We start from the raw sequence: 22,263 nt of genomic DNA, 5'->3' as shown, positions 1-22,263 counted from the left end.
TCTCGCCTTGTCGCCGCGCGCGGAACGAACGTGACACCTTCGTTTTTTTCTAATCCGATTGTTAAACGTTCTGCGTTGCCGGGAGTTTCAAGGAACTCGCAACGAAAAAATTTCAGGAACGTGCGTTGATGTTCCACCATCAAGTTCGAAAACACCAATGCTTGAATCACAAATTTCCAAATCATTGCAGAAATCAAAGAACGTTTCAGATTAAACAGCGTTACAAATTTTTATTCGTTAAACTTTCTCCGCCAATGATGAAAGCTCGCCAATCGCTGACAACTGTAGCAGCGTAACGCACGAACGTTCCGCTATGTTTATTTTCTTTTTTTTACCTTCGTCATCGTGGAAAAAGAGCCTACATTTAATCCGTCTTGATATACGAATCAGATCACCGTGCTCGATGTTTGCACGATTCTGATCAAATCGCGTGTCATTTACAATACAATGCTGGAGCCGCATAACGGAGAGGCAAGCAACGCGTTTTATCGCAGCAAATAGAACAATCGCCTGATAGCTGCGTGAAATTTTTTAATTGCCGGCCGACCCTCTTGCGCCATTCACGCGAAAGACAAACGTCGCGGAGACCGCAATTAATATTAGTCAAATTATCTTCGTAGTTGCACCGATTACATTTCCGGTTAGCATGTTGCAAAATAGAGCCGCGCCGCGAGTTCTCGGGGGCGGCGCGGATGATCGATAAATCGGTTGTTTTCATCGTGAATTCAAAATCGTTAATTAGTTTTTGTCCGGCGTTTTACGAGCTTCAATGTATGCGCAATTGTAAAAGTATAGAAAGTGATGCTTGGCTTAACAAAAAAAAATGCATACGGTTCGATAATATATCTATTATTTTATCTCTTTATGCAAGATTAAAGTTGCATACGTCGTTTGCAAGATACGCGAATGAAATGATGATAAATTGTTTCTTCTAATAATTCTGTTAAAGATAGTGGCAACGATATCATCAAATCCTTGTGTTATGTCTTCGCAATTTCATATTCCATCTACCGATTTCAGCCATAAATGTACAAAATCCGCAGTCCAGGTTTGTTATTTACGTTGTTGATACTCCAGGAAACAGTGCAACGCACGGAAATTATTAAGAAGATACACAATATATGACAAACAGTCGAAAATATCAGCCGCTGGGTGCTCGGGAACACGGTTTTATTGTGATAAATCTGAACGCTGCGGATTAACGACGGCGACACACGGCTGCCGGTATTCTTAAACAATATCGAGACTTCGTCGAAATATTACACAATTAAGTAGACAGAGATACGTTATTTATATTTTCCGTTCTGCTCCGCAAACGGTTGTCGCGAATTTTTATAATAGCAATCGAGCGTTCGAACGCAAATATTTTCTGTTCATCCTCTCGGTCGTATCGTCGTAAATCGTTCGTAAACACTACTGGATTGCTGTTCAACTTAAATAACGAGTTTTCGAAAATTGCGATTGTACCACTTTCTCGAATGTAAAAGTACAAAGTCGGTGGCTTTCTCGGTTCTCGAATAATCCTTTCATCTTCATCCGATAAACTTTATCTACGAACTATATTTGTCCTTGGTGTACCAATGTGTCCTCCCGTCTCTATCAAAATACTGACGGTCTTTGTCATAACCGTGAATTAATCGACACCTCTGCCGTAGATTTTGATTATTTAATTTTTTAGACACCCGCGTATTTATAACTAGACCGCGGATTTTTGTACGAACTAAAAATTGCCTAAATTGATTGCGAGAAATATAAATCAGATAAAAAGGTCTTTGCTCTTTTAATAATTTTGAATAAGTTGTACGCAATATACAGATATCCTCGAATTCTTCTGTCTTCACAATTTTGCTTTCGACGTGAACAACTTTTCTCAAAAATACATGAAATCGATTAAATAAAGATAATAAAAATTGATTGTTCAGAATGCAGTGATCGAGAGTTGGGGAATCGACACGTTAAGGAATCGATCGTTTTAAAGGAATCGGTGAACGGGTCGGTTGATATGGCCATTTATATCAATCTAGACTTCCGGTAAACAATAAAGGAGGTATGTATTAATGCGCTCACAAATTTCGTTAGGCGCGCTGAACGCTACAGCCCACTTGCTTCGCTAAATTACGCAGCATTCGTAGAATAGAAGAATCAAGGCCGGACGAGTTGGATTAGAATCATTATTATTACTCACAGTTAATGCTAATCGCCGTTTTTCTCGAGGGCGAATGGCCTTTTATTCGTCGTGAATCTACGACAGGATTCGCCGGTTTCTTGATACTCCGGCGGCCATTTTTATTTTTCGAGTTACACCGCCGGCCGTGATTGGTCGCGAGAAGTCGTGCTTGCATTGCGATATTAAAGCTTTCGTTGAAAAATTCGGCAAAACAAAATTTCGGCAAACTAAAAGTCCGACAAATTGAAATTCCAGCAAATTATAACTCCAGCCTAATTAACATTAAAGCAAAGCGTTCAAATCTCTAATACAATATCGTACTTCGGTAATTCATTCTTTTTTTTTTCAATTCATTAATTCATTCCATTTATCAGTAAATTCATTTTAATGAAAAAATGCTACGGTGATATTGATTACTCGGTGGTTTGTAAATAAAAACGCGGCACGTGATCGTAAAAATAGTTCGACATTTTCCGATTGTATTTAGAAATTCGATTTCAGATGTCGCATCGACCTGTCCAAAAGTATCTGAAAAATAGTCAGGAATAATACTTTCTCCCATATTTCGCGCAATTCCAGGATCTAGTATACTAGAAGCACACTATCATTACCGAACCCTGTCCTTTAAGTTACAATCGTTATATTATCATCTTCTTGTACATTTTCCACTTAATTGCATCGCTACAATCAAAACGTTCACAGACAAATTTTATAGCAGACTGCAGACATTTTTCTATGTTCAATTTTTAACAACCCAATTTCGCGTATCTCATTTCATAAAAAGTATCAAATTAAGTAACACGCGAACCGTCTCAGAATGAACAATCATTGAGACAATTTGGATCGTATAACTTACTTTAGTATACATATTTTACAAAGTCAAATACCATGAATAGAAAAACATTCGCCGAGTAATTATAATATGCACCCCGCTATATTTTGTACGAACGATGATAACCGATTAAAATGCACTTTGCTATTTTGAAGCAACGTGATCGACACCCGGGGCAAGGAATGGCGGTGAAAAATAGCGAAAATGCACGGTCGAAGCGAAACCGGTCACTTCCGGTCATCCGTGTCTCACGCTTCCATCCTTCTTCGACGCGCATTGTCGATAATAGTCTAGATCAGACTGTACCACGACTTAGAAGACGTTGATGAGGTCTATATGAAAGATGGGTCAGGGTCATGTACAATGTACTCTGTACACACAACGACAAAATTTCATAACGCGAGGCTGACCTGCACGTTCGCGTCGATTTGAACGGTCCGGCTGCATGAAAGCTGCGGAATGCGAGCAGCTTCCTGTTTTGGGACCCCATAAGCAACAAATCGTAACGCCGTAATATCAATCGATCGTAATGCAAACTCGTCGATCAGAAGATATGTGCATGAATAATTTCAACAGATCGTACGATGAAGCACGACAGTTGTTTTATTCGGCGAAAAGTGCAACGACGTTTGTTTTGCCATTGGCTTTAAGCATAAAGGATCAACTCAAGTTGAGCTATATTCAATTAATATACGTGAGTCCTGGTAGTATTTATAATCGTGAAGAAACGATGAACTTTTACGACGACTCTTCAATTTCGATATTTTTGTATGTAGATTCACTATTTTGAACTGTTATCAGAATACAATGGTTATTACTGTTATCAATTGTTACTACTAACATATTTACTGATAGTTTTATAGTTTAATCCAGAACAGCTTGATATTAAATGGATGAAAATTGTGTAATAGTTTGGAGTTGAATGAATGAGTCCAATTTGAGAAATTAGTTCGCTTATACATAAATTGTACAGTTTCAAACGAATTTGTAGAAAACGACAAGTAATAACTTGTCATCTAAATAACTCTAAATTATTCTAAATACTCTAAAATAACACTGATACCCTACTGGCTCTTTATAGCATGATTCTGGAGACAATATATATTAAAAACATGTCAGTATTGCATTTAGTTCACAATCTGTGCGAATTTTCGTTAAATGTTCGAATATTCTTCGAATATCAATTTCATACATAGAAATACATACATTACAATAACAAATACTCTTGTCAAGAATATTAAATAACGTTTCCTTAAAACATTAACCCGATTTGTCATAATTAAACAGAATATGTCACTAAAAAAATCAGAGACACTCAGCGTACAGTACATTTTTCGATACAGATATGAATATAAATTTGAATTATAAAAATCGATTCAGCGTAATTTAAAAAAAAAATACACCATAATTATATTATTAACAAAATCTATCCTTCATATGCATATATTATTAATAAAGTATTACACTATAAACACTTTGACTGCCGCGTCACCTATAATTTAAAATTTGATATTCCGGCTAATCCACTAGAATTTCTTAATTTTATTAAGATTCGCGAGAGGTAATTAAGATTCGCCTCTGCAATTTTAATTCGATTGAATTCGATTCGATTTCATGAAATTATCGAGATCCTTGACGCGGCCGTCGAAGTGTTAATACTTTTCGTTCAGGCTCGTAGCAAATCGAGTTACAAACTAATTAACTGGACATGAAAATTGTCGTCGTCTCCGCCCCGTGTCCTCCATTACCGCGGTTCACGGTGTCTGACAATCGGTAGGAATCCTGGAACGCGGGACATCGTCGTTCGGGGGAGACGGTCTCGAATCGAGCGGCACCCAAAACGGGGCGCGGGGCCAGCGGATGCGCGGTGATCGCCGGCCGTGATTTTTCTTTATTTACGGAGGAATAAGGCAGGGCACTTAATCCTCCGGTAATGCCGAAGCGCATCCTCCGTGTCTGAGGACGCGATCGATAGCGCGACTGTCCTGACGTCACGGGAACGTTGTCGAATTCATTACTAGCCTAGCCCGGCTTAAAAATTAAAAGGCTCTCAAACAAAAACTCCCTTTTTACTTTCGGGCTCGCGGGTTTGTAATCCCTTGGCTACCGGAGGCCTCTGCTGGCTGGCGTCAACCCCCAGAATTCGGAGGCCTGAAAACAACTCTCGAGACCTTACCCCATTTCTCTGCGCTTCCTTTCTCCTTTGCTCGACCGGAGAATCAGTCGGAACTGTCGATCGGCCGATTTAAGTATACATTCTCCTTTTTTTCCCCTCCTCGTTCCCCGGAGCGAAACCCCTTTCTTCCCTGTGGGCATTACACCCTATTTGCGGGGGATTTAACGGAAAGCAACCCTCCGCGGGGCGATCTTCGTCTAACGCGTAACGAAACTTAAGACGCGATCGATCCTGCATTGTTGCGGTGATTTTTAATAATGTTGTCGTGCTTGTTGTTGCGTCCGTTGCTGCTTTCTCTGTCAACCCTTGCACGATCGTTTAATCTTTTGACAGCCGGCATGACGCCACATGGAGTCAATAATGCTGCACTGTATTTTTGTGAACGGGTATAGTCAATTCTCCCTAATTGACGCTCAAATTGTCCATTTTTGTGCACAATCTGAGCACCGATTAAGGAGAATTTACTGTAATTCTGTTTCGCTTGTTTCGATTTCTGAGATCATCTTCATTTTAATTGTCCACGCGTGTCTACCCTTTTGCTCTTCTTACAAATGCATAAAACTCATAAAGTCTAATCATGATTAATTAATTTACATTTGAGGCGTAAATGTAATAAATTTAGTAATAAATGTAGTAAAAGTATCGAAAGTTGCGGAAAATTTTGGGTATTGACATGTCTTCATGGTCATTGGCATATCTTCGTGTCGATTTGAAAATTTTAGAGCCCAAGGTTGTTTGAAGGTCACGCTTCTACTGTGAAAGAAAAAAAGAAGAGCAGCATGTATATTGAAATATATTCAAAAGCAAAAAGTTCGAGTTGGGCAAAAAGTAGTCTGATTAATCTAACAACTATAATTAATGAATAATTATTGTTTCTAGCATTGACCATGAAGACTTTCAATGTAACCATTTTTTTGCACGATTGAGAAAAATATCATATCACGGACCAATTGCGAGCGATTAAAACATAAGATTGTACATCAAATTTGTATACCTCAAAAAGATTAGAATTTTGTTAAGAACGATAAAAAGTTGTTTCAATATACTCCATCTAAAACGAAATAACAAGCAAGTTATAACGCTTAATCAATTATAGTCAAATATCTACAGTTCTAAATAAAATATGAATATTCTGTTCGAAACAAGTTGTTTGATACGAAAGTAACCAATATTTCGCGGCATTTAATTATGTTTATAAAATCATACGCGACAGAGAAGAAGTGAGAAAGCTTACGCATCAAAAATGGGTGTCGTTCTGTACCAAACAATTTGCATCTGAGATAGATCTTTCACGTATTACCAGATATTATAAATATTGGACTACAATGTACAATTTAGCGTTCAAATCCACTGATTTCAAATTTATTTGTAAAATATTGATATACATCCTCCATGCGTGAAAATACTGAACCAGTTGTCAAAATCTTATCTTCTAAATAAAAATTGCTATTTTTGAACTTTCATACAAGAAGTTTATACTCACAAGAATTTATTGTATATAGTAATATTAATAATAATAATAATAATAATAATCATTATAGTCATAATAATAATAATAGTAATAATAATAGCAGTAATAATAATAATAATAATATATCAGGACAATCAGCTTCTTCGAATACAAATTCTCAGCAACAATTCTCACGAAAACGTCCACTGCACCATAGAAATCGATAGTTCATAGAAACATGATACAGATGGTTGTGTATTTGTTAAAAATTCATGTTTTATTTACAAACAGGCAGGAGTAACGCTGTACAGGCGTACAAATGTTGCAAAGACTCGGAGTATAAAGCATTTCGTCCAATTGCGACTGGTTCCTTGGTTACGTAACAATTAATTACTATTCAACAATTAGACAGAGTATATGGAATGTACTTAAAACGAAATAATCATCTTTCCTATTTGCACTCTTCTCTGAATCGGTTCACGGTCATGGAAGGTTCGAGAACTCAGGTACCGAACGGTTCTAGCGTAGTCTCCATTTTGATCTGAAACTCAAGCCTCCTTACGTCAATATCTCAATGTTTTCGAGTTATAATCGTTACAAACGGGAATGCGTTCCACTTCTCTAATTTACATTTCCGTTTATCTCTTTCTTCTTTCCGCCGTCGACGATTGACGGCGCGGAATCATCCTTGATAAACTCGCGACGTTTGTCCGTCTCCTCGGCCCCATAAAGATCCAAATCTTTTCCGAGGTAGCAGACAGCTGCATCGAACAGCACTCCTATCGTCGAGAAGCCTGAAAAATTCGTTCTTTTTGTGCAATAGTTTCAAAATGGAAGCATTTAACGATGAATGCAGGATCTACAGTATCTTGTGTTTACAATGGAATCGGTTCTGTTACAGTAACGTATTGTTCTCTACTGTTAAATTCAAGCTGAAGATGGTTCAAATCAGTCCTAAAAATTAATTATGATAACGTTTACATGAAAAGTTTCAAAATCACAAGCAAGAGGTCTCGCACGAACGTAATGTTTACGAACATGCGTTGTATTATAAAATATATTTAAAAAAGATACCATTATAAAATGTATTTAAAAATACCGTATTATAAAATTTCTTTTATCGATAATTTTGGCGACTAAAATGAAAAGTTTCCCTTATCGATAACTATTACGAATGACCAAAACAGGATTTCCCATGACTGTTACGAATAACAGGAATAAATTGTCTCATGAAAGATTGTTAAAAATTGAAATGAAATGGTGGAAACACTGAACCGTATTTACACACGTTCGTCGATAATAATTTCTGATAAAATTTACGGGTCGCTTGTAGACGCCACCGACGATACATCAGAAGCAATTTGTCAAAGTGATGTTTGCATATCAAAATTAATTAATCAATTGCCTCGAACAATGAACTTTAAATAATTAACCTGTTAATCTGTTACTGATTTCGTTCGCAAAAATGTTTCTGGGTCCCCGGCGGCAACACTTACCCGCGGACGTGACGTTAACCAGATACCGGAAGTTACGTCTATGATGGAACCAGCAGTTCCCTCTGGTCCCGCAGGACTCCTCCCAGATCAAGCAAGTGGAGTCGATGATGGCTCCGTAAATGATTGGACCCGGTATCAGCGCGAACAAGGAAATCGTCATCAGAGTGATGCCCTGCGCGAAACTCTTGTCCTTCTTGTCGACGCTCCGATAGTTCACCAGGACGTTACCAATCTTTCCGGAACACGCCAACGTCTGTATGATGCAAGTGAAGACCATGAACAAAAGATACGGGCGAGTGCAGTCGCTCGTGCACGGTCCCGCTCTGACTTTGTTGAAGCCGATCGGGTGAGGATGGTTCAGGTAGATCGGCTGACTCAGCATCACCGACTTGCTGTCGGTGGTATAGTCGAGCTGGTCCTCGAAGTTCAATGGATTCGTCGCCGGCAGGCAACTGCAATTCCCGAACTCCTTGTCGCTGATTATCGCCCGGCAACCCGCGTGACAAGCCGAGAAAAATGTCGTCCTCGACGCCTCGTGGCAAACCGGGGAATACTTGACGCCGTCGCAGTTGCAGCCGACGTTGCAACTCGATGTCAGGTTCATTCTGAGACAACGATAGAGCGTGTGAATTTTCGGTCTCGACCCGGAAAACAACGTGGTAACATAGGAGTGTGTTCATTTTTGGACAAATTGGTCCCACATTTATAGACACATTTACCATTTGCACCATTTACCTATACAGGGTATCCAAGAACTCTTCGTATACCCGTAAAGAGGTGATTCCTCGTTTGATTTGAAGTCACTTTTTCCTTAGCGAAAATGTTCTCCGCGCCTTCCTTAACGAGTTATCAACGAGAAACACGGACCAATCAGAGAGCGAATATGGCTGACGCCTCGCCTTTGCGGCTACTGTCGCGTCACGCTTACTATTGCAATGGGGCGGGTCGCCTGTCGTACTCGCGCTTTGATTGGTCCGTGTTTTTCTTATATAACTCGTTAACGAAGCTGTTAACAGCATTTTCGCAAAAGAAAAAGTTGCTTCAAATCATCTTAGAAATCGCCGGACACCCTGTATTAGGAAATTATTACAACACACGCACGCTAATTTTTGGATCATTGTTGCTCAACGAATTTGCCTTATTTGTATGAAATAAGAGTGTAAAGAATCTATCCGCGTAACAGTATACTTAACGAAATGTTCGTCTTTATACGATAATTGTGTTACAGTTTGGTACAGTTTGTACTATTAAAAATAGTAAAAATTAGTAAAACGTGAAAAAGAAACAGTAAAAATTTTAAGTAATAGTAAATAATTTCAAGTTATCAGAAACCAGTCCCGGTAAAGCCGAAGACGTACTCACTGCATAGTGTCAAAATCGAGGCCTCTGACGTCAACGTCCGCACAACCAAGGAATATAAAGAGTATTTGGCCAGCGACAAAGCAGACGCCAACAAACACGTTCCATGCGAGCAGTGGCCTAGGTCCAGGCTTGAATCTGCTAATTACCATTCCAGAGAATAGAAATCCCAGTACCATACCGACCAGCGATATAGGACCTTGACACATGAAAGCATATTAGCTACTGACCCTTCGTACGTAGAGCTACCTTGCTTTGATTAAAAGTTGCCAATGGCAAAGCAGTTGCCCTTATGCAAAGTAGAATCTACTAGAATTTTCGTTTTACACATTCTACTGGGAAAATGCGTCGATGAATTTTATGGTGCTTTATTTCAATACTTAAAATATATAATGTATTAATGACCTCTCCCCCACCCTCTAGAACATTAGGTAATAATTTAATCCTCTGCATCATTTTTTAATTCATTGTTACAAGGAAGAATGTGAAAAACAGTCTTCGATCAATTAAGTACATGGTGAAAACATGATTCTAATGGAATCGATACATTATTTTTACGGATGCAGAAACATAGTGTGCGAGCTGCTATGATTACCACTGTAATTACTTACATAATCAAAATATTACAGGCTTTGTACTCATTTATCATTTTTATCATATTTATCTTTTTGCACTCAAAGCTAATGTTTTCGTAGATCACATTTAACTTTCGCACTTCGGATTACTTCTAGATAATACTCGCCTTTTTGTAAATGAAATTCACCCTTTTGTAAATGAAATTCAGCCGTTCGCAAATTACATTCACTTACTTGTACCTATTTGTGATAAAATTCATATTAAGTTTACAAATTGAATAACACGTTGTTAATAGTTATTGAAGATTAACGAACATGAATTATTCGCAATAGGATTCGTATTATATTATAAATAAGTACATAAACTCATGTTAACTCTAAAAATTGAATAAAAAATGACCATATTCTATCGGTGAAAGGGATCGTCTTAATTGCAAAAATCCGAATTTAATTTCAGAGGCTAATAAAAGAGTTAATTCGATATGCAGAAAGGTGATCATGATCTGCAAAAGGACTAATTTGGAGTGCAAAGAGGTGAACAAGTAGTTTTGATCGTAAACCCTTTCAATGTGAAATCCTCGCCAAAAACGACGCACAAGTTTAAAATTCTGTCTTGTCATTTATTAACAGTAAGTGTAATATGTATAGTGAATGCCATTAACTTACCAGCGATCACGGTACCCCCGGCAGCAGACTTACTATACTGAACCTCGAGGTACTTAGCCAAAAACGTAATGTAAGATGACGCGCCCAACACGTAGAACACCCCGCTCAAGTTGTTGAACGTTAACAGCCAGTTTGTCAACAACCTTTTCATCGCTGTCGGAAATTCCCGCATAGTTGGAATGTATTCGGTCTCGAGCGACTTCCGCGGCTCCATCGGTGTCATGTACTGCTCTTGCGCGGTTAGGTGTAACTTTAATGGTATACTACCATCCTACAGCATACAGCAAACATCTTGTACAATTATACGAGAAATATTTCAATGATTTTATAGGTGGAAGTTTAATTGTCGGTATTAATTGTCATATATTAACTACACGCGTGCACGTGTACTCGCGTATCTTCAATAATTGTTCAAAACCGGGATCTCTATTAAAAAGAGTCTTAATATTTTCGTGACCGACTGTACCACGTATAATAAAACTATGTTAAAATCGAAAATGTTCTATAATAATAGAATAATAATTGACTGTATTGGTGTACATTTAGTAGAATAAACTTTCGCAGCAAAGTATAAAATTATTCCTCGATGCTGTTGTATTATTTCGATGTATAAAAAGATCGGACAACGTCGAAAATCTTTTAACGTTAGTGTTAATAGAACGTTGTGCTCTTACCAGTTTGGCAGTGTCAATTGCGGTAGTGGTCTTTGGTTTCGGCAGATGTCGTGGGAACATAGCAATCAGGATCGAAAACATGCCCATCGTGGCACCGAGGATAATCCAGCCAAGCCACCAAGCCCCTAACCATCTTGGATCGTTTTTGGTGATTACAGGATGTAAACTGGGATCAATATAGAGACTGAGACAACCGTAACCCAATAAAAATCCTATCGCTGGACCAACTGTTCTCAGAGCGAATGTAAAACCTGTTCAACAGTTGAATATTAATTATCGCATACCCTTGTGTATTTTATACTAGAATATTTAGCACTCGAATCCGAACATAATTGATTCGATTAAATACTATAAGATATTTATATTTTAATATATCTTAAATGTTATAAAATATTACTACTCTAATGCTTGTTGAATATTGCAAAAATATTCTGTCACGAGATAAATTGAATAAATAATTACTACTGCAGATTTTTAATGCGGAGAGATGTATACATTAACAAGAACGCTTATTTAATTTTTACAATGAATTACTTTTTAGTTGACGGGGAAGACTTTACCCTAATTCTAACTTCTATGAAGTAACGTACAAAAATCAAAATTTGCACCAAGATCTCAGCAGTCTGACAATTACCGAAATATTATTTTATTATATTTATTATATATATACGAAATTTTATTACATTATTTTATTATATATATACGAAATTATAATCATATCAATTAACGAAAAACACTGGCCAATGAAAAGCGAGCTCGTCTAGCGCTAGGCAACCGAGCCAACGAGCTGTCGAAGCCCAGTTTCTCTGATTGACTTAGCCGCCTAGCGTTAAGCGAGCTCGCCTCTCATTGGTCAGTGTTTTTCGTTAATAACTCGTAAACAAAGCCACGGATTGCATTTTCGCAAAGGAAAAAGTTACTTCAGATGACCTCAGGAATCACCCCATTCCGGGTGATGACATAATTATGGGACACCCTGTATAGTTCTAGAAATCGTCATTATTCGCCCAAGGAATTACCTTTTAGCTAAAAACGTTCAACGGTACTTTAAAATATCGAAATACAATTATGTTTGAAACCGAAATGAAATGCATTAATATCCATAAACTTCAATGCAAATTTTGCACACATCGTTCTCTCGCCGACTGTCATAATTTCGGGCGCAAGACCAAAAAATTATCAAAAAAACATTTCTGATCTCAATCAACACGTTCGAAACTTTAGCGGCGAATCTTTACCTAGCAACATCGGAGTATTTTTCTTCTCGGTGTTGTCGTCCAGATATGTCTGTCCAAGGCCGTAGTACAGGGTGGTGCCGATTCCGAGGATAAACTGGGAGAGGAAGACCAGAAGTCGTGGAAGAATGCTGACGTCCAGCATCGACTCCTCGTCGCAGAGCTGCGGTTTGACGACGCGCGGACAAATTGCCAGGTCCTCGGGGATCGTGGAGGTATTTAGGAGTGTTCGATCGAGGTGTTCCTTCGTCAAGGCCATCGCGTCCCTTCCGGGCCCGAACAAGAAATGTGGAAGCGCGAGAACGAGGCAGGAGAATGCGCTGAGACCGACACCGATCGCGATCCATCTTGGACGGTGCCCCGAGCCGCCGTAATAGGTCAGTATCAATGACAAAATCTGCGAGATCTCGTTGCCGGAGAGTATTAATCCTGAAAAATGCAATCGCGCTGTAGTCCGCTACAAACAAGATCAGAAATTAAAAACAACATCTAAAATAATCGAAATCAAACGAGATCGGTAATGTGTAAAATAATCGAAACCGTACAATATTAATAATGTCTACAATAATCGAAATCGAACAAGATTGTCTCCATTTATTTTCATCTCTAAATTTTTATAGCAGAAGAATTAAATTTTTGATTTAGAAAAACAATCTTCATCACGAGTCTGACTCGTTGTTACAGTACAACCGTTTAATGAAGACAAATAATTTTAGTCTGAAATAATATATCATTACTAAACTGTGGTTACTAAATAATATGTAATTGCTAACTCTTTATGCAAAATAAAAATTATCCGCATTGACTACACGATGCAGGAACTTGTCAGACGTTTATTTCGCTTTTTAATCATCTTAATGAATTCAACATGACACAATAGTATCTTTAAATTCTTTAAATGATTTTCCTACTTTGAATTTGATCCGTTCAATCCTGCCAGAAATGCATAAAATCCGCCGTCCAATCGCTACTAGAGTAAAAGCGAAAATTTATTATAATATAGCCATTATTATTGCGAATTAATAACTTTCTATCAAGAATGAAGAAAACGTGTGTAACAGGTATGTTCCACTAATACGATATCGTCAATGGTCACGCGGTGATGTAATATCGGCTCGAACGAAAAATAGGGCGACCCGGTAAGATCGGAGTGTCCTTTGCCGCTAAAAAATAGTATCACTTAATGCCGATATCGAATTACAATGAACCAATGCAGATACAACCGATCGATCAACCAAACGCAATAACATCGGCCACGTAAAACCACGAACGACGGGTTGTATCGATTTCTCACGCGGCTGTTATACGCGCGTAATTAACATTTTATCTGATTGCGTGTACAGACAAATAATATAAAACGTATCGACGTGTGCGTTATCCGTGTATATTAGTTAACGATAAACAATCGGGCGTTCGATCGATTACGTCTGAAACTCTGTATCGTTTCAAGAATTTCAAACGTGCGTCAGACGGAATGACAACAAAGGAATTTTTATTTTTGATTAAGCCATGTTGTTATGGTATTACCTGATATCGCAGATACTAAGCGTCTCATGAAAGTAACTACATACAGTAAATTTTCCCTAATTTTCCTTGCAAATAAAAATGAATAATTTGGGAAGGGGAGATACGATTATTCGATTAATTTTACGGGGCATTTTTATAGTTGTCGATTGTCAACAATTATGAAAACGAGGTGCAAGGCTCGAATAATCGTATCGCTTTCTCCCAAATTGTCCATTTTTGTTCGCAAGGAAAATTAGGAAGAATTTACTGTAATTATATCGACAGGAATACAGTAATTTTTCCCTAATTCGCGCTCAGATTGCGCATAAAAATGGACAATTTGGGAGGAGGAGATACGATTATTCGAGCCTCGCGGCTCATTTTTATAGTTGCCGATTGTCAACAATTATGAAAACGAGATGCAAGGCTCGAATAATCGTATCGCTTTCTCCCAAATTGTCCATTTTTGTTTGCAAGCTCAAGGAAAATTAGAGAGAATCTCATCTCTTATTTTCGATTATAATCTCGTTCTTAATTGTGTGGATAACGCAGAAAATGTCTACGTAGCGATCCGAAAAGGTCAACACTGTGCATTGCGATGACGTACATTATCTTCAGCTGTGATTTTGCCTGATCAAATTTGCCCGATCGAACTGTGTTACTAATATTTTTACGATGAACGGTCAATACAAATCTCTACAACTCGAGTAAAACTTCAAGCATTCATTACCAGTTAAATTACGTATTTTACCTCTGCAACGCAGAACTCGTTTACCTTCACCTATCGGTCAATCGATTCGAGAGAATGAACGATCCTGTGATCGTCGATCGTTCATTTCTTCATAAAAAAGTTTGTACTTTATTAAGTTAGAAAAATTAATTGCAACGCAAAGCCTCTGTAAGTTGAAGTTTGGTTTGTTGAAAATTAGAAAACGATCTCCGTAGCAAATGTTATTCTATTTAACAAATCAGTGTCACTCTTAAGAGCATGATTTCTTACAAACTGACTAATAAAAAATACTTTCAATTAGACGCACGTACGATGCACGTAAATGCACAATAAAATTGAGTGCTCTCGAATTTGCAGATCTTTCAACGACCGAAATGAAACCAATATTCTTGTAATCCGAATTTCAGATGTCCAATGGCACAAATTTAAAGCAATCGATGCGTACCATCGATACCGTGGTCTAATCTCGCTCTGAAAGCCCGGTAATTTCGCAGTATCGTTCGCAAAAATTCGATAAGGATCGTAAAGAAAGATTTGCGAAAAATTTAATGCGCTCATCGTGTCGAGATACCGCGAGAATCCATCGATCTTCTTACGTTTCGTCGTGCAAGGGGGTCGAACGCGAGACACACGCACGCACACGCATACTCGCGACTTCTCGAAAATAATTTCGTGTACGTACCCTTGGCGTATATTGTGACTAACAATAAACTCGTATAAATGCATATCCGTGTGTCTTCGCAACGCGTGTTCAGCGCTCGTTGCTCTAACGACAGATTTCTCACTTCTATGATTGCGACACACTACTTACCTACTAGACGAACGTACACCGACACGCGATTATCTTTGCTCGGGGCCGACCATGCATGATGCACGCGTGTTGCAAATACAAGTGCGAGTGCATCAACGCGTGTACACTGTGTAGCGACGTTTGACTGCCGGGATTCGACGTCATTTTTCGCGAAAGTAAAGGAACAACCTCGCAAACCCGCAGCTTTGCTAGATTTTCGCTGTTCGATGCAAAAATAATGTAAGTCAATTTTTTCCTAGCTCGATGTAATATTATTAAATCATATTTAATTTAATATTTTTTTGCACTGTTTTAAGTTACAGCTCGAAAGCGGCTTGCATTAAAAGAGTTGTAACAATTGTCTACGTTGTTGCATTCTGAAGAATCTTTAATTTATCCATCATTAGCCACAAATTAACTTCTTCGGCTTACATCGACTTACACTATTTCTGGTTTCAACGGCTCATTTATCGATCAGATCGCGACGATATCGATCGCGACGATCTCAACGACGTTAAACGTTTGCAAAACAGAATTTTGAGCTTGGAATATACGAACACTTCGGAAGCTTGTACACTCTACCATAGAACGGCACTCGGTCGAACATTGGAATTATTAATGCGATTGTCAATATTGATATCCTATAATTGTTGCTTTTAATGTGTTAGTAAACTAGTGTTGTCTATTTCAAGAGTAAACTACTATAATATGTAGGTATAGTTTGTGCGCTGGACCAAAGTATGGCTGGAGAAGTTTTCATCGTCCAATTTTCATTTCGAAATTATTGCCAATTGTTTGTACGTTTTCTATGTTTGTAAGAATTTTCAAATAAATGTACGTTCACGAAAATGATATTAGTATCGGAAATGTAATTGACTTAACAGAACTCGTTCTATCGAACTCATTGTATAATACAAGATAAAGAAAATTAAAGATATACATATAATCGGATAGATAACGAGTTCCAATCTCATTCATGTTCCCGGCATAGCAAATATGAACTGAACTATCTACTCAAATTGAGCGACAATACAACTCCGTTCTCTTTGACCTATCTCTTGCTGACCCTTTACTCGAATTCTAACTAGAAAGTTGCGAATTTTTCTGCGCCGAAGTTTTATTTTCAATTTTCATCGATTCGCAAAAGCACGCGCGAACATAATTGCAAAACACCAGCTGTCTATTAATTCTGGTCTGATATCTATACGTTCGTTTATAAGCTTGTCTCATAATCGTAAAGAGATCACTTACATCGATCTACAGTTTTAATGAAATCAATGGAAAAAAACTAATTGCAGCTTACAATTTCCAACGAAGAATTTTTCTTTTTCTCCGATGTAAATTAACAGTCAATGTGATACCATCAGGAATTTCATGGAAAATGAATAAATTGAATTGTTCAATACACAGACCAGTTACTGGAAGGAACAGCTTAAAATGTTTGCTTCGAGAAATTGACAAGTAAAATTATAAATTACCCTACGCATGCTCGGTCACATTTTTGGTTAAAATAGTCTACTGTTCGAGTGTTAAGAGACATATTACAATGTGAGAACTGTACAAAAGCTAAATAAATTCGATCTCTTCGCTTCGGTAAGGCTGTACGCACCAGTTACAGTGCTCGATAGGCTCGGCGTTAATTGAGCTTCGCAAGGTACATTATAGATAACACATACCAGTTGTACGACTAGGTATCTTGAATCTTTTCTCCAGCGTGGTGAGGGTGACAACGATGTAAATGAAAGCCATCGCCTGCACGGTGCCGAGGAGACCGTACACGGCGATGAAATTTCTCGAGGTGGCACGATCTCGCAGCCATCGGGGATAAATCCCGCAAATTCCACAATCTTTGGTCATCCCTCCAAACTGTACTACAGAATTGCAACACAAACTGCTCGTTACTCTTATATTTCTCAAGCAATTCAAGATCTTCGCTATTTTACGTTTCACACGAAAATCACATCGCCTATCACCTAAAATTCGCTTTACCGATAAAACGTGTCGAATGAAAAAGTTGCGATAGTTGCAGTCTTCGACAGTTTTCTAAACGAAACCCTATATTAACAACTCTTAGATACACGCTCGAAGATTCTTCTCGAGACTCTGAAATTTCTTATATTTTAAGGGAACAAATTTATTCCGGAAAGTTTGCAGCGATTTTCGTGAATATCTTCCTGGAAAAAAAGATGAACGGGTAATCTGTTAAGAGGTAATATTTTATTAGTCTCTTACCATTATCTATTAGATTTTGCGGTGTCTGCGGAGAAAGTAATTTATAAATGAACGATTTAGTCAGCGGAATAAAGCGATGCTTTTAGATGACAAAAGCCATGCGGTCTTTTTAAGGGGTTTATAATTAGTAGACCGTGGATCGTTGTGCATCGATGGCATGTAAATTTCTAAAATAGAAGAAATCGTGTATATCAGTGAACAGTACTAATATTTTTGTTACACTTTCATCGTAGGAAATCTCTTAGTCAACCAAAGACATTTTTCATTCGTTTCAGTTTTCATAAAGTTAAGTGTAAAAGTGCAAGCACAAAAATTCGCGATCCAATTATTACATGAAATTGTTAACACGCTTCCAACATTCCGGAAACATATTTACCGCGGCAATTCAATCACTGTCTACTCTCGTACTCCCCTCATGTGATAAATAAATCTTTTACAAGATATTTACTTTTGAGAGATCGACAGATTTGTTTAGATCGTGAGATCGCGGATAAGGCACAATTGCTCGAATAAACGCGTAAAATGAAAATGGATGGGTATGTGCTGAGAATAAGAATTAGATAAGGATTAAGTAGATGATAAAATATACCTTTTTGTTTTGTCTGGCCAGCGAAACAAAGAAAGCGTTATCACCGTCGAGTACTATCTTGTACAACTTGCAAGTTCAACTGCCATGTCGCACGCAGAAGTCGGTCTAGCTCGAATAAATAAAAAGCTAAAGAGCCGACGATTATGACAATTGGATTAACTTCTTTCTGCGACATTTCTTTGCGGAATGTCATTGAATTTAGCCAGCGACAACGATCTCATTATCTGCCATCAATTTCATTATTTTCTCAAGAGTGTAACACCTATCGATTCGTTTAACATGGTATCAATATTATCAATAAAGTTTTAAAAACATTGATTCTTCGGCACGTGACGTCGGAATCGCTGTTATAAATGTCTCGCAATTTCCACTTTGCAGTGATTTAGTACAGTAACCGATTAGAGATTGAATTATCTAATTCTATATTGGCAGCAGGAGATAATAAAGTGAATAGCAATGTCTGCTGATAACCCTACAATAAGGTTTCTTGCGTTCAATTGTACATCATATATTGTAAGTGTTACAATTATTTTGCTCGCATTACATCGCGACAGTATATCTTTTAAGCGTCACGAATTCGAGAAACGATAATGACGAGAAATATCGGTCAACGCATCCGCTGAAGAATTGCCAAATAATTATAGACACGAAATTAGAAATTCGAAAACGTGTCTATCTTTTTTCTCGGCTTACATTGTCGTTAACAATATTGCGTTCGAGGTAACGATTCACTGAAACGAATTCCAAGCAACAATTTCTGCAGCAGAAAACCGTGTTCGAGCACGTCCATCGATTCCGGTAAAATTTGTGGACTGAGAACGGGTTAGACAAGGGGCTCACAAGACCTATCCAATCATCAATAGTTTATCTGTTTAATTCAGATACCACCGATGCATGGATTACTGTGTTACAAACAGAGCGAGCCCGCCAAACGGAATCAGCAGCGTCGAACTTCGATCGTTAGGAATTAGCGTTCGTAATAGAATTTCCAAATAATTCAGGTCATTCGGTCAAAAAGACGGCAGCGAACGATCTCGGAGATTCGTCGTCCTCGCTGAATTTTTAAGATTTGATCCGCGACGAGTTTGCGGAACGTTCGCGATACTTTGGAATTCGTCGGTTCAAAAATCCGGTTCGAAAGAAACGGTTTCGTTTCGCGTAATTCGCGTGAACAAGCAGTCGAACAGCCAGTGTAATGGATTTATTTACGAATGGTTACGAACGTAATTGTCGTGTGCACCACGGGCACCTGAGATGATTACGCAATTGCAATTTAAAGGGGTATAGATTTCGTTGTGACGTTCGGAGACTGCATTAATACGGAGTTCCAGTCGATTGTTACTTCCGCCACGGCGTGTTACAAGAAGCACTCTAAGAATCCTGAACCTAACTTCGCGATAAGCTTTCTCAACTGTGAAAGTTAACTTTTAGCTTCGAACTGACCAGCAAGTCAGTCTCTTTCGCGCAACTTTTCCCCAAATTCGTCTCTTCGAGGCGACCAACTTGCCGATTAAACCGGAATAATCGAACGGGAAATTTTGCACCGCGCTAAGATGGCTGCTGAAGAATTAGAATGCTCAATTTTCAATATCGAACCAGATGAGAAATGTTACGAGAGGGGTCTCAAAAGATCGTAAAACATTGCAAATAATTGTCGCCAAAAACCGCATCTTTCGCATCGAAAGTCGACGGTTGTAACCACTGTATTACCGTTTTTTCTTTTTTTACGGCGCCGTTGTTTGACGTAAGTCAAACAAATTTCCAAAGCAAGCGAACGCGGCAATCAATTTCCACTAGACGCGTTAAATTCGCGGCACAAAAGCGAATTCTGACTTTTAATTAAGAACTTGCTACAACAATTCGTGTAGCAGTTCATAGCAAAACCACGGTTTACGCGTGTTAACGTCAGTTATTTCGAGATGAAATTATTAACATTCTATCGTAACCGAACTAAATAAACTGTTAATGCCAGAGGCAACGTCCTTAGAATTTTATGTTTTATTTATGAACGTTGTATTTAACGCAGATTCTGCTGATGTCACGTGAAATGTTAGTAATTTAGTTGATCTATGCTGGGACGATCGTACGCGATTGTAATATGATTTCTAGGATGTACGAGCTTCTGGAAGGATCTGTTGGTAGAAATAAACAATTTAAAGAGAAGACGATGCTTAGGAAAAAGCGAGAGAGACTGTGTCGTAGGTGGAAGCTAAAACACGCGAGAATTCCATTGGTCTTACCTTGACGTTAGGCCACGTGCTTCCGCATGGACTTAGGAAGGACTTCCAGGTCGCGAGTCCTGTCTGGATCGCGATCCTCGAGTCTCTCCCTGGACGTGACCTCCCTCGATCGCCGAAGCAGAAAGTCAAAAATCACTAAGCGCTATGAGCGCTCCAGTTTACGTGAATAAACGCGAGATAACTGAGCCTCGCTCTTGTGTCAATGGCAATGCTCCCCTACTATTTCTCCATCAAAACGAATGATAAGCGGGGGCATCATTCTAAGGACGTATTATCAATGAAGCACCGGTGCTGACATCTTATCATTTCTGCGCACAGTAACCGACGAACCGTGATCCGAAGGTATCGCGATTGGTTGCGATCCGTGCTAAGTTTTCAAGCGATACATTCGTTTGTACGTAGCAAACAAACTTTGCAAAAAGTTCGTTTTACAAAATCTGGCGCGTAAATCCTTTTTTCTTATTGGCATTTTTAGCCCCTACCATTAAACATTTCCGATTGATAATAGGATGAATTACGTTTGCGAAGACCGCGAATTTTACCCATCTATGCCAAAAATGAGTAGATCGATTTCACAATAGTTAGAGCAGAATTTAAAACCATTATTGTGTAATGTGCAACTCATTAAAATTATTAAGAAAATAAATGAATGTTTCATTTTGCATACAAATTGATTAACTCAAGATACCGAAATGAAATAAGAACGATAACATTTGTTTCATATATGAGTTTAATAATATGTAAATGGTGTAACAAGTAAATATTTCTAATGTTTTCACAGTTTTGTGTTTCACGTACTCATTTATGACAGAAACGAATTGCGCACTATACAAATCTTTCAATATAAAATCGTTTTTCATTATTTCCATTCATATATAAGAACAATTATCAAAGCCGATATATATGTATTATTAGAAGGGGCTGAAAAGAAATCCATTATTTCTGGTCTCAATAAAAAGTTTCATTATGACATACAGGGTGTTCCACAATTATTTTAACAGCCGAAAATGAGAGGTAGCTGAGGTCATTTGAAGTAACTTTTTCCTTTGCGAAAATGCAATTTGCGGCTTTGTTTACGAGTTATTAACGGAAAACACTGACCAATGAGAGGTGACGGCGGGAAGTTCGAGAGCCCGCAGCACGAGGCTTTGACCGATGGTCGGGACGGACTCGAGCCGCGTTCGAAGTATTGAACAAATCACGAAGCGAGAACTTCCCGGATTTTTTTTTACTACGTAACAGTGATGTTTTTAAGAAAAACCTTTACTTTAGAACGTCTGAAGAATATTTACTAATTTTTCGGACCCGTAATAGTAAGTAATTTAACCGTGACGGCCGTTTTAATTTTCTAGTGTGCATGACACCTTGTGTGTAACATATGAAATATTTAAGCAAGGTGTACAGTGAAGATGCACAGTGACCTTAACGTAACCTTGACAAAATCTTGATATGTCAAGGTTATGACAAGGTTATTGATAATATTCTTCATATTTCTCTAACAAACATATACCTTACGTCCTTTAACACGCTTATTATTTATTAAATT

At 38.2% G+C, this 22,263-nt stretch overlaps 1 protein-coding gene and 2 long non-coding RNA genes across 5 annotated transcripts; 2 read left to right on the top strand and 1 right to left on the bottom strand.

Annotated features, from left to right (window-relative positions):
• The first annotated feature begins 1,829 nt into the window (after window positions 1–1,829).
• LOC117228981 (uncharacterized) lies at window positions 1,830–4,040 on the top strand. The gene is made up of 2 exons (XR_004492416.2): window positions 1,830–2,047; window positions 3,155–4,040. It is a non-coding gene; the product is annotated as an uncharacterized LOC117228981 (long non-coding RNA).
• A 2,481-nt stretch (window positions 4,041–6,521) lies between these two features.
• Window positions 6,522–20,908, bottom strand: Oatp33Ea (Organic anion transporting polypeptide 33Ea). 3 transcript variants are annotated; one of them, XM_033485093.2, is made up of 8 exons: window positions 20,718–20,907; window positions 17,333–17,527; window positions 12,634–13,059; window positions 11,396–11,646; window positions 10,722–10,992; window positions 9,484–9,679; window positions 8,122–8,726; window positions 6,522–7,419 (listed from the first exon to the last, which is right to left on the bottom strand). In XM_033485093.2, the coding sequence occupies exons 2-8, from the start codon at window positions 17,511–17,513 to the stop codon at window positions 7,247–7,249; spliced, it is 2,103 nt and encodes a 700-aa protein (XP_033340984.2). In that variant the 5' UTR covers window positions 17,514–17,527; window positions 20,718–20,907; the 3' UTR covers window positions 6,522–7,246. The 3 variants fall into 3 exon arrangements, with proteins under 3 accessions (XP_033340984.2, XP_033340986.2, XP_076381939.1); XM_033485095.2 differs by having other exon boundaries at window positions 17,333–17,522; XM_076525824.1 differs by lacking the exon at window positions 17,333–17,527 and having other exon boundaries at window positions 20,718–20,908.
• Window positions 15,741–16,505, top strand: LOC117228983 (uncharacterized). The gene is made up of 2 exons (XR_004492419.2): window positions 15,741–15,896; window positions 15,974–16,505. It is a non-coding gene; the product is annotated as an uncharacterized LOC117228983 (long non-coding RNA).
• Window positions 20,909–22,263: the final 1,355 nt, after the last annotated feature.

Source organism: Megalopta genalis, chromosome 12, assembly GCF_051020955.1.
Source record: "Megalopta genalis isolate 19385.01 chromosome 12, iyMegGena1_principal, whole genome shotgun sequence".
Classification (NCBI taxonomy): Eukaryota; Metazoa; Arthropoda; class Insecta; order Hymenoptera; family Halictidae; genus Megalopta; species Megalopta genalis.
The sequence above is the reverse complement of the archived record's forward strand: the minus strand, read 5'-3'. Positions and strand labels throughout refer to the sequence as shown.

Coding starts and splice junctions, on each gene's coding strand:
- Oatp33Ea (XM_033485093.2), bottom strand. CDS start 17,513: ATGACCAAAGATTGTGGAATTTGCGGGATTTATCCCCGATGGCTGCGA. Junction 8,727..9,483: donor CTCGATTTTGACACTATGCA/GTGAGTACGTCT, acceptor TCGTTGTCTCAG/AATGAACCTGACATCGAGTT. Junction 7,420..8,121: donor GGTTAACGTCACGTCCGCGG/GTAAGTGTTGCC, acceptor CGAATTTTTCAG/GCTTCTCGACGATAGGAGTG.